General features: G+C 36.8%; 1 protein-coding gene across 10 annotated transcripts in view; it reads right to left on the reverse strand.

The window, feature by feature from the left end:
* The window catches only part of ZNF385B (zinc finger protein 385B), a 386,162-nt gene that overhangs the window by 55,898 nt on the left and 317,767 nt on the right, over positions 1-12,497 (reverse strand). For 7 of the 10 annotated variants that reach the window (XM_078071048.1, XM_078071049.1, XM_078071050.1 and 4 more), the window contains 2 exons: positions 8,668-8,706; positions 1,786-1,896 (listed from right to left, as the gene is read on the reverse strand). In XM_078071048.1, the coding sequence (XP_077927174.1) occupies positions 1,786-1,896; positions 8,668-8,706 (150 nt within the window). The remainder of the gene's footprint in view (positions 1-1,785; positions 1,897-8,667; positions 8,707-12,497) is intronic. The other 3 variants (XM_036071535.2, XM_078071055.1, XM_036071543.2) reach the window with 1 other exon arrangement.

A 12,497-nucleotide genomic window follows, 5' to 3' on the forward strand; every position in this document is an offset into this window, starting at 1 on the left:
TGGCTAATGATATTGAACACTGTTTTGCATACTTATCTGTCATTCATTTTTCTTCTTTGGTAAAATGCCTGTTCAAATCATTTGCCCACTTATTATTCATTATTGAGTTGTAACTTATTTAAATATTTTGTATATAAGACATATGTTTTATATTATTTTCTCCCAGTCTATAACTTTTCATTTTCTTAACAGTATAAGTGTCATTTGAAGAGAAGTTTTTAATTTTGATGATGTCTAATATATCAATATTTTTATAGCTCATACTTTTTAAAAAAGATTTTATTTATTTATTTATTTATTTATTTATTTATTTATTTGCGTTTGTGGGGAAAAGGGACAGGCAGACTCCACATTGAGCCAGAGCCCAATGTGGGGCTCGATCCCACCACCCTGGGTCATGACCTGAGCCAAAATCTAGAGTTGGATGCTTAACGGACTGAGCCACCCAGGTGCCCCTATAGTTCAAACTTTTTGTTTCCTAAGAAATCTTTTGCCTAATTCAAGGTCACATAGAGTTCCTCCTGTGTTTTCTTCTTGAAGTTTTTTACTTTTCAATTTATAGTTATATATATAATCTATTTGAGGGGCGCCTTGGTGGCTCAGATGGTTAAGCGTCTGCCTTCGGCTCAGGTCATGATCTCAGGGTCCTGGGATCAAGCCCAGCACTGGGCTCCCTGCTTGGCGGGGAGCCTGCTTCTCCCTCTCCCTCTACCGTTCCCCCTGCTTGTGCTCTCTTGCTCTCTCTGTCAAATAAATAAATAAAATCTTAAAAAAAAATAATCCATTTGAGTTAATTTTGGAATTTTGTGTGAAACAGCCGTCAAGGTTCTTTTTCTAAATTTACATGTGGTTATCCAATTACACTATTTGTTGCAAAGATTAACCTTTCTCCATTGAATTGTCACTGCAACTTTGTTGAAGATCAACTGACCATATAGCTTTAGGTCTATTTCTGGACTCTATTCTGTTCCACTGATCAACGTATCTACTATTCTTTCACCAATATTACAGTCTTGATTGCTGTAGGTTTTAAGGTAATTATTGAAATCAAGGAGTAAGGTCCTCAAAATTTGTTCTTAAAAAAAAAAAAAAAGCTTTGGCTAGTCTAGGGTTTTTCTTTTCTATATAATTTAAGAAATAGCTTGGCATTTTCTACAAAAATGCTTTCTGGGATTTTGATTGGAATTGTGCAGGGTCTGTAGATGAATCTGGGGACAGCTGGCAATGTTGAGACTTTGAATGAATTGATACCATATATTTCTCAATTTTTTAAGGAACACTTTAATTCTTGAATAGGGAGTTGAGAAAGATTCTATCAAGTGCCAAAAAAATCCATTGGACTTTTGATGGAAATTGCATTAAATATACTTCTACAAATCATGTTCAACATGATAAAAACACTCTTTTCCAATGACTATAATTTTTATTATGTTTCCTATGTGGAATTATAAAAACATTTACTGGTATATGCAAACAAGAGTGTTTATTGTTTTAGTATTTGCAAAAAAACATGAATCTTGGAACATGTTCTTTGGAAGATGGCTTCTGAGGTGGAGTAACTCAGGAAATAACACATAATATATAGCTCCAGATTCAGATTTGCATTGGTCATTGGCTTTACTTGGTAATTGAGTATTACAAACATTCTAATATTATTTATTTTAATTTCATGTTATCTTACTCCTACATTTAAAACTCTACTTTAATAAATGATTTATACATATTCAGAACAATCAGACTTTCAGCTTGACAGACTACAGAGAACAATGAAAAGGTGATACTCACATCCGAATTAAAGCGAAGCTGACAGACATTACAAGAAATAACTTGTTTCTTCTTTGGGGGAATGGATACTCCAAAAGTGTGGTTAATGACTGCTTTTTGCACAGGATCCATCTGAAGAGCAAATGATAAAATAGTCAGTGTATAGCTTCAAAGGATAGACAGTAGTATGAGCAAGTAAAAGTAGCTGTATTATTCCTTAAGGTTTTAAATGTTAGTTCCCAAAGAGGGATAATAAAGAATCTCATTCAATAATGAGGTATTTGTTTCCAGGAGTTAAAAACAAGAACAAAAAACTGGTTTGAAATAATAACACCCCCCCCCCAATCACAGGAGAATCACATCATCTCAAGAAATCTTATACCTATATAAGGAACCTTGAAACAACTTAAAAGAATCATAAAACAAGAAAACTTAAGATCCAAAGGTCAGGGTTCAAATTCACTTGTTAATGCTTTCCCTATATGAGGTGATGATATGTAAGATGGTCTGAAATAACCTGTGGCAGTTATTACACATATATTCCAGTTTCTCAATTTTTGATTTATGGCAAAGTTATAAATGACAGGCTCATATCACAACATAGAAACTACTGATCTTTATTTTAAAATAATTTATTACGTTTCATGCACTATAAATTGGAATCCATCTTACTTGAAATGCATGTCACAATTGTACACTCAAAAACCCATAGCAGATTGATTAACATGCAACCTTTGTCCAGATATTGATCAAGTAAAGTTTTGACTTTTTGTTGTCTGATTGCTGAGGCTAGGACTTCTAGTACTATGTTGAACAACAGTGGTGAGAGTGGGCATCCCTATCGTGTTCCTGACCTTAGGGGAAAAGCTCTCAGTTTTTCCCAAAGAGAATGATATTTGCTGTGGGTTTTTCATAGATGGCTTTTAAGATATTGAGATATGTTCCCTTTATCCCTACACTGTGGAGAGTTTTAATCAAGAAAGGATATTAGCCACTCTATTGCTCACTCTATTGTATTTTGTCAAATACTTTTTCTGCAGCAATTGAGAAGATCATATGGTTCTTATCCTTTCTTTCATAATCAGACAACAGAAAGAAATAAAAGGCATTCAAATTGGCAAAGAAGAAGTCAAACTCTCATTCTTCACAGATGACATGATACTCTATGTGGAAAACCCAAAAGACTCCACCCTAAAATTGCTAGAACTCATACAGCAATTCAGCAACACGGCAGGATATAAAATCAATGCACAGAAATCAGTGGCATTACTATACACTAACAATGAGACAGAAGACAGAGAAATTAAGGAGCTGATCCCATTTACAATTGCACCAAAACCCACAGGATACCTAGGAATAAACCTAACCAAAGAGGTAAAGGATGTATACTCTAAAAACTACAGAACATTTATGAAAGAAATTGAGGAAGACACAAAGAAATGGAAAAACATTCCATGCTCATGGATTGGAAGAATAAATATTGTTAAAATGTCTATGCTACCCAGAGCAATCTACACATTTAATGTAATCCCTATCAAAATACCATTGACATTTTTCCCAAGCTGGAACAAATAATCCTAAAATTTGTATGGAACCAGAAAAGACCCTGAATAGCCAGAGGAATGTTGAAAACGAAAACCAAAGCTGGTGGCATCACAATGCCAGACTTCAAGGTATATTACAAAGCTGTAATCATCAAGTCAGCATGGTACTGGCACAAAAACAGACACATAGATCAATGGAACAGAATAGAGAACCCAGAAATCGCTCCTCAACTCTATGGTCAACTAAGCTTCGACAAAGCAGGAAAGAATATCCAATGGAAAAAGGACAGTCTCTTCAACAAATGGTGTTGGGAAAATTGGACAGCCACATGCAGAAGAATGAAACTGGACCACTTCCTTACACCACACACAAAAATAGACTCAAAATGGAGGAAAGACCTAAATGTGAGACAGGAATCTGTCAAAATCCTTGAGAAGAACACAGGCAGCAACCTCTTTGACCTCAGCCGCAGCAACTTCTTGCTAGACATGTCTACAAAGGCAAGGGAAACAAAAGCAAAAATGAACTATTGGGATTTCATCAAGATAAAAAACTTTTGCACAGCAAAGGAAACAGTCGACAAAACTAAAAGACAACCTACAGAATGGGAGAAGATATATGCAAATGACATATCAGATAAAGGGCTAGTATCCAAGATCTATAAAGAACTTATCAAAGTCAACACCCGAAAAACAAAGAATCCAGTCAAGTAATGGGCAGAAAACATGAACAGACATTTGTCCAAAGAAGACATCCAAATGGCCAATAGACACATGAAAAAATGCTCCACATCACTTGCCATCAGGGAAATACAACAAAACCACAATGAGATACCACCTTGCACCAGTCAGAATGGCTAAAATTATCAAGTCAGGAAACAACAAATGTTGATGAGGATGCAGAGAAAGGGGAACCCTTTTACACTGTTGGTGGGAACGAAAACTGGTGCAGTCACTCTGGAAAACCATATGGAGATTACTCAAGAAGTTAAAAATAGAGCTATCCTATGACCCAGGAATTGCACTACTAGGTATTTACCCAATGGAAAAAAATGTAGTGATCTCAAGGGGCACCTGTATCCCAATATCCATAGCAGCAATGTCCACAATAGCCAAACTGTGGAAAAGGCTGAGATGTCCATCAACAGAGGACTGGATAAAGAAGATGTGGTGTATACACACACACACACACACACACACACACACAAAGAATATCTGATAAAGAAGATGTGTGTAGATATAGATATAGACACAATGGAATACTACTCAGCCATCAAAAAGGATGAATACTTACCATTTACATTGATGTGGGTGGAACTGGAGGGTATTATGCTGAGTGAAATAAGTCCATCAGAGAAAGACAATTATCATATGATCTCACTCATATGTGGAATATAAGAAATAGCACAGAGGATCATAGGGGAAGGGAGGGAAAACTGAATGGGAAGTCATCAGAGAGGGAGACAAACTATGAGAGACTCTTAACTATAGGAAGCAAACTGAGAATTGCTGGATGGGAGGTGGGGTAACTGGGTGGTGGGCATTAAGGAGGGCATGGGATGTGATCAGCACTGGGTGTTACATGCAACTGATGAATTACTGACACTACATCTGAAACTAATGTTGGCTAATTGAATCTAAATTTTAAAAAAGTAAAGTTTTGGGGCACCTGGGTGGCTCAGTCGTTAAACGTCTGCCTTAGGCTCAGGTCATGATCCCAGGGTCCTGGGATCGAGCCCCACATCGGGCTCCCTGCTCCGCAGGAAGCCGGCTTCTTCCTTTCCCACTCCCCCTGCTTGTGTTCCCTCTCTCGCTGTCTCTCTCTCTGTGTCAAATAAATAAATAAAATCCTTAAAAAAATTTTTAAAAAGTAAAGTTTTAACTTATAACTTATGACTTTCCTTCCTTTGGTTTGCATGTTCCATACATATTCGGAAAAATATACGGTGATGAAAGTACTCAACCATAGAAAAACTATGGCATAACGCCATGAAAATACTTGGATAAGAACGAACACTATCTGCAGAGCCTATAATAAGAGAGACAAAGCAGTGATTCTCTTTCATACTCCAGATAATCTCCAGCATTAACATCAGACAACTGGCAGTTCAAAAAACAATGTGAATGATGAACAAAGCATTACTTATAAACACATGTAACATGAACAAGGACAGATCCACTGAAACCATCAGGAAATCTCCTGAGGTTAGAGTTTAGGATTGGATTAGTTGATGATATTTGGTAGAGAGGACAAATGAATACTGTCCCTGATCAGGAGTATAAATCAACAAAGTATAAAATTAGCAATTAGAAGAATTTAAGTATATTAGAAACGAGTGTGGATTACAGAATTACTGAATAGTAGTATAGCCTATTTTTTTGCTATGAGTTTAAGAGAGATGACAGGACAAAGTATTCACAGTACACAGGACAAAAATTTGAAGAGGGGAATGTTCTGGAGTGACAGAACTATATCCTGACGGTAGTGGTGGTTACACAAATTTACACATGTTAAAATTTTTAGAACTATATATACTCCCAAAAAGTCGATTTTATATGTGATAATTTAAAACAGAGAAAAAAATTGTTAAGAGTATTATGTTTAACTACTAGATGTAAAAATATCCTTACTGGAAAATCTGGGGATTTCTTTTGTTCAAGGTCATAATTGATATATTAAGTGTACTTAATGAGAATTTAAAAAACCCTCTATGGGCAAAGAAAATCTCAAAAGTTCAGAAAATAAAACTTTAGTTCACTTTTTTAGTTTACTCACAAATGGATACATTTAAGTCTCATTCATCCCTTTGCAAAACATGAAACTAAGGGGGGGAAATCAGAGGGGGAGAAGAACCATGAGAGACAATGGACTCTGAAAAACAAACTGAGGGTTCTAGAGGGGAGGGGGGTGGGAGGATGGGTTAGCCTGGTGATGGGTATTGAGGAGGGCACGTTCTGCATGGAGCACTGGGTGTTATGCACAAACAATGAATCATGGAACACTATATCTAAAACCAATGATGTAATGTATGGGGATTAACATAACAATAAAAAAAATAAAAAAAAAACATGAAACTATACTTTCTGATTGTTACTAGAGATGGCAAAGCAGTTTGAATGGGCTTAAAAATAAAATAGGCTAACTATATTGGCAGGATGAAAAAAAGTACATTGTTTTTTAAAGTTAAAAAGTGAGAGCATTTTATTGAGATATTTTCTGTTCTCAGGCTCTGAAAAATACTTACTGGTTATGTGTGAACTACATGGGATAAAACTATCTGAATATTTCCCAAACACCAGTTTTCTGCATGCTGCTTTCATTATTTTTGCCATAGCCATATATTATGTTATTATTATTTACTTATTTTTTCTTTAAATCAAACTAAAATTGACTTTTTAAAAACAGAGCAATAATATTCATGAAATCATAGGTTTAATGTCTTCTTTCCTATTACTCATTTTAAAAAGATTGAAAATTAACATTAAAAATTAAAACTTTCATTATCTAAAATAAGTGCATATATTCTTCTTATTCCCATACCACAATATAGGAACATAGGCAAAAGGCACATCTAAAATAATCTAGTTGCAATCTAGTTCCAAGACATCTGCTGACAGCTCCAACATGACCTAGAATATAAACATTCCTCTTAGGTTTTTAAAATTGTTAGCTGACTATGTAATTTCTTAAATAACTCCGAATACAGCTTTTTTCTACTTAAATCTCACATTTGCACCACATCAGCCTGAAAATATCCCCTAGTGTTCCCAAGGCTCGGAGCAATCTGTCCTCGAAGGTGAATTGTGGATGAGCACTCCAGATACAAAGACAGGCAAGTTCCCAGCCATCGTCTCTCCGAAAAGTAAACTGAGGAGGTTCTTTCAAGAAACTCTTACCAGAATTGGCTTCTCTACTTTATATACACAATCCTATTCATCCTTATAAAATCAACTAAATAAACACAGCGCTTTCACCCCATTCCTTGTCACCTGATATTAACTCTTGCTGCCTTTTATCCTTTGAACAACTTACTCCTAATCATGTAAAAATTTTATCCCCTATGTTTCTCACTTGGAATAGATTTTCTCTATTTTCCATTTGATTCTTTTTTTTTTCTTTACAGCTATTTCAGGAAAAGATCCACTCCCCCACCCCTCCGTCTAAATCTCTTTTGTCTTTCTCTGCTGTTTACCACAGTATTCTATAATTACATTTCTTATTAAAATGTCATTTTGGGGAACCCGATTTAGTTGAAAGAAAACTTTAAATCGTCTAAAAAAGATTGTTCCACTTGCCAATTCAGCTGATACCTTGAAACAGATACCATCTAGCTGATATTCGGAGTGTTTGCCATCTGACACAGTAACTACAGGTACCTGAGTCATTTCAGTGGGATCCAGACATGGACGAATATAGAGAAGGTTTTCACATCTCTCCCTCTCCCTTTTCAAAGTATTAAGTGAGGGACGCCTGGGTGGCTCAGTCGGTTAAGCAGTTAAGCGTCTGCCTTCAGCTCAGGTCATGATTCCAGGGTCCTGGGATGGAGCCCTGCTTTTGGCTCCCTGCTCAGGGGGAGCCTGCTTCTCCCTCTCCTCCCCGCTCCTGCACTCTCTCCCTTCTCTCACCCTCTCTCTCTCTAGCTATCTCCGTCTCCCTCTCTCAAATAGATAAAATCTTAAAAAAATAAAGTGTTAAGTGATAAAATCCTGAACACTTTTCTTAGCAGTCCTACAATACTCTACAAGTTAGATGAAAATAATAATTATGATGTTAATTTATATTAACATTTTTTTCTTCTACTAATGCATGTCTGTCCTCTGTAATTATAATGAGATATGTAGAACTAAGTCAACAGTAATTCTTTTATTCAATCACCAGTTTTTAGGGTGAATAAAACATTCAGGGTGAATAAAAACATTCTCATAAATCCTACAATGTGATCTTTGCAAGTGATTCAATTTAGTACAGTCAAGACTATATATACATATCACAATAATCTCATATGGAGAATACTCAGGAAAATCATTGGAGATATTGCAATTAATGACAGTAAGAGTTTTCTTTTAAAGAGTCAATTGGCTGTCTCATAGACATTTGATTATTAAAAATAAACAAGTGTTTTCAAACCTCTCTATTAAAATGTTTGTATCACTTTTAAATGAACAAGTACCTTGTAAATACTCATATTAAATTAGCTCATGTTCATTCAGATTGCACAAGAAAGCTATCTATGGATTGAGAAAATTGCGATTCATTGGTAAACAATGCTACAGAAGTGTTTTTGTTGTTGTTGTTGTTGTTTTCTTTTTAAGGAAAAAAAGAAAACCCCACATAGTTCTAGCTACCAATATTCCTTACCTGGCAGAATTTATTGGTCCCAAATAAGCCTCTTCTTTTCTAAAAAAGTAAAAGTTAGAAGTAGTCATCTGGAATCTTGAGGCTAGCAAGCACATTTACATGAAAGTTTTAAAAATTCATTTTCCTTGTTCATCTCTGATTAAAAAGCCTGCAGTGCTTACTGACTAAAAAGCAGCAAGAGTTAACACTTGCCACTTTTTCTAATGAAAATCATGTAGAAATGAAAAGCAAAACCTATTAGTGCAATTAACTGGGAGGTAATAAAAATGAAAGATGGGCTTGTGGCTATTACCAGGAATTGAGGAGATAATTGGAGGCTATGTATGGACAAATTAAATATTGTATTATGGTACTTATAAATGAATTAATGAAGTTGGCCTTATCACACTATCTATTATATTTTCAATATCAGAATCAGAACAAACAGGTATCCTTGGTGTATTCACCGAGATTATGGAACCACAAATCTGTGTGAATTTTTAAAAAGTGTTATTGAGCATACCCGAAAGTAATTTACATCTTCACAGTGTAAGCAATCATATAAAAATATGCAGCTGCAAATAAAACTCAGCCACAGGGCAAAAGCAACACCGCGGCACCTCACTAAATGAGTGATGCTATGAGCGGGGAGGGAAACCGATGTAGGAGCTCCAGGATCAAAAGGCTTCAGACTAGATGATATTTAGGTTCGAGGCAAAGAACTTAGAAATACAAACTTCTTACTATCTCAATAATTTTCAAGAGGCCTGAAATTTGATTTATATCCTTGTGAGAGTCTTAAATTGATTTCACTGGCCATCCAGTGTGACTGGGTATTGGAGTAAATGGAGTACCACCCAATTAAAAAACAAAATGAGACTGCTCCAGAATGATAATACAAGGTTTTCTTCTCTGTGGTTAAATGGCTAGGGATCTGCACTATTCTTAAAGACAGAGAAATGTCATCTTAAACTCAGCCATCTATCTTAACTGATGTACTGAAAGGCATTTGGTAAGCACTTGTGATACAATAAACGGGCAACACTAGCTTTTCTATTAAACAGAAGTAGAAACCAGGTTTTTGACTTTTAAAGTTTAAAAGTCAGTCCATCCCACAAACATTTCTGGAGGCCTAATATGTCAGATATTGTTCCAGACTAGATGGTGTGGGATGAGTCCAACATAAGGACATATTTATAATTGTAAAAGTTAAATGAAAAACAGACAATATAAACTGTATTTAACTGAGGCTGGGAAAAGAAGTGACCTTTAAGCAAAATAATGAGGCCTGAGAAAGCACCTAAAGGTCTGTCTCTTTTGCCCCACCTCTACTTTCAGCTTTTTCTCCGTTTTCTGATTTTCTCACATGTTAAGCACCCAGGACCCTCCCTTTACCAGTGACGTCAATGTGTTAGCCTCCCCGGGGGGTGGGGGGGTATTGGCCTTTCAATTCCTTTTTTAGCTGTGGAATAACAATAATAAACATCATAATATGAGCAGCTTAGATTTACAGAGCTCTTACTGTGTGCCAGGAATTATACTAAGGGATTATTTTGTGTAGTCTCTACCGTCACCCGAGGCAGATACGATTATTATCCTCCTTTACAAATGAGGGCTCCAAGGCTTTGAGAGGTTTAATAGCTTGTCACCCCTGAGTCCAAAGGTCTGAAGCCAGGATTCAAACTCAGGTAGGAGTCTCTCCCCACCCTGTTCCCTGCAAACGGACCACTGAGCAGGGCTGACGGGTAGTGCGCGTGGCGCTGCTGACAGGGGTGAGATCTGAAGAAAGGATGGGGGTTCCTAGCACCTCTGCAGTCTGGAGGGCAGCTGCCTAGTCCAACTACACATAAGGCCCGTTTGACGCTTAAGTAAGTTTCCTGGAGAGGTGAGTCTGGGTTTTTCTCTTTCTGATCCATGTCTGTCACCCTTAGAATAAGCCCATTTCTTCTTGGCAACTTCAGGAGAGCCAGAAATAAAAATTGGGGCTGTCCTGTCCTCTTTCTCCGTTGTAACGGTTGGGCTTGTGCACAGAATATGGCGCTTAAGACAGGGACTACTTAGAGATCACACACAACCGGGGACGGTCATCATTTACAGCTGCCCTTGATTTACTGCAAAGAGGACCTCGACGACCAAACCCTTGTGACTCAGGGCTATCTGGAAGCTTGGCAAAGCATCGCTTTTTAAAGTGTAATATTACCAAATTACAGTAGTACAAGAAGAATGGTTATTTTTCATCCCTTCCTTTTTTAATATCGGATTTATGGAAAAGAATGTGACGACAGGGTCTCATTAAAACTTCAAACATTCACAAAGTGACACATTTAAAAGTGATAGCTACATCATTGAAGAGTAATATCTTTTTGAGTTACTTCAAAAAAAGGTTTTGCCTTTTATATTTAAATGCTCTGACCACATGCCTTAATATTATTGTTTTACTTTTTTCAAATCCTCAAAAACTTAAATAGAAACAAAACAGACACAGCTTTCACAAAGATCCATTTCTTTTCACAAAGATCCAGAGATAGAAACAACTACATATTGTTGGCAACAGCACCTCAACCACACAGCTTTGTAACAGTTTTGGATTTCAAATCAGAAGGCTCAATAAAAGTAAACTGCATGGAGCGTTACACTGGAGTCGCACGCTACCGCGACACCTGCATTTTTGCATCTGGAATGTGGACAAGCACAGACTTGCCAGGCTGATGCGGCTTCTCCTACCCAGAGCACCCTGACAGGGGTCCACATGGATGCCGTCATTGTCACTGAAAGGAAGACAAATGGCATGCAGCTCTCTCCACAGACTGTTGATTCAGCCGGGAGCCATATGTCTGGAAAGGTGCTTCCCCCACGGATCTCCAGCTCTTTGCTAGAACCACACATGGGCGGTGCCTTGCTAATCAAATCAGCTGTGCCAACGGCAATGGGATACCTTTCCTCCACCGGGAGGTTAATTAATCAGTCATTCAGAACTGGTATAAAGGCTAAAGTAAAACAACACACGCTTAAGGAAATAATAGGCAATAGGGCCACATTATATCTTTATCTCTGACCCAATAAGGCTATCACTATTACTACTACTATTTTACCAAAATATGGTAGGCTGTTAAGTGATTTTGAGGCTGGTTAACAATTAGTAGCATGCGATTGCTGCAGAAATGGAATGGGATCCCAGAATCTCTTTCCAGAGTCTTCCTAGTGGTGGTCAGTAGTCTCTATAGAAAATATGAGTGGAATCATCCCTGAGATTTGAAGCAGACAATCAGAGTAGAGCACAGATTAGCCTTTCATCCACTGCCTTTGTTTAAATAAATTTAGAAGGCTAGGTATCTTTCACTCAAATTCCATATTGTCAGACCCTCTTTGAAAAGTTCTGAGATTCAACAAACAAGATTGTATATTCCATTGATAAAAAGGATGACTAAGTAAGGAAAAACACCCGGTGTTCTATTTTGAAGATCTGTTTGGAAAGAAAAACTGAACTGCATTTTCCAGTGGTTTTTGGAGAAATTCCATCTTGGTTTTATTTTTGGAAGAATAAAAAGAAACATAGAATGCTAAGAGATGTGTGTTTCTGCCGTAAAATATCATCCCCTTTCTAGATCACTCTGATGGTAAAGGATGCAACATTTTTAGAGGTTAAGTGTTTCATATCAACTTAGACAGTTCAGTACTAGGAAATTTTTGCTCCTTTTCCAACACATCACACTTTTATAAATGCACGATTTTCAATTTGCACAAACACTGTATTTTCTTGAAAATTCATTGATTTAACAAAAGTTTATTAAGTGGCTATCATTCATTGTTTTGGGGACTGGACATACAATGAAGAACAAGCCTTCAAAAAA

Source organism: Halichoerus grypus, chromosome 4, assembly GCF_964656455.1.
Source record: "Halichoerus grypus chromosome 4, mHalGry1.hap1.1, whole genome shotgun sequence".
In the NCBI taxonomy this organism is placed as follows: domain Eukaryota; kingdom Metazoa; phylum Chordata; class Mammalia; order Carnivora; family Phocidae; genus Halichoerus; species Halichoerus grypus.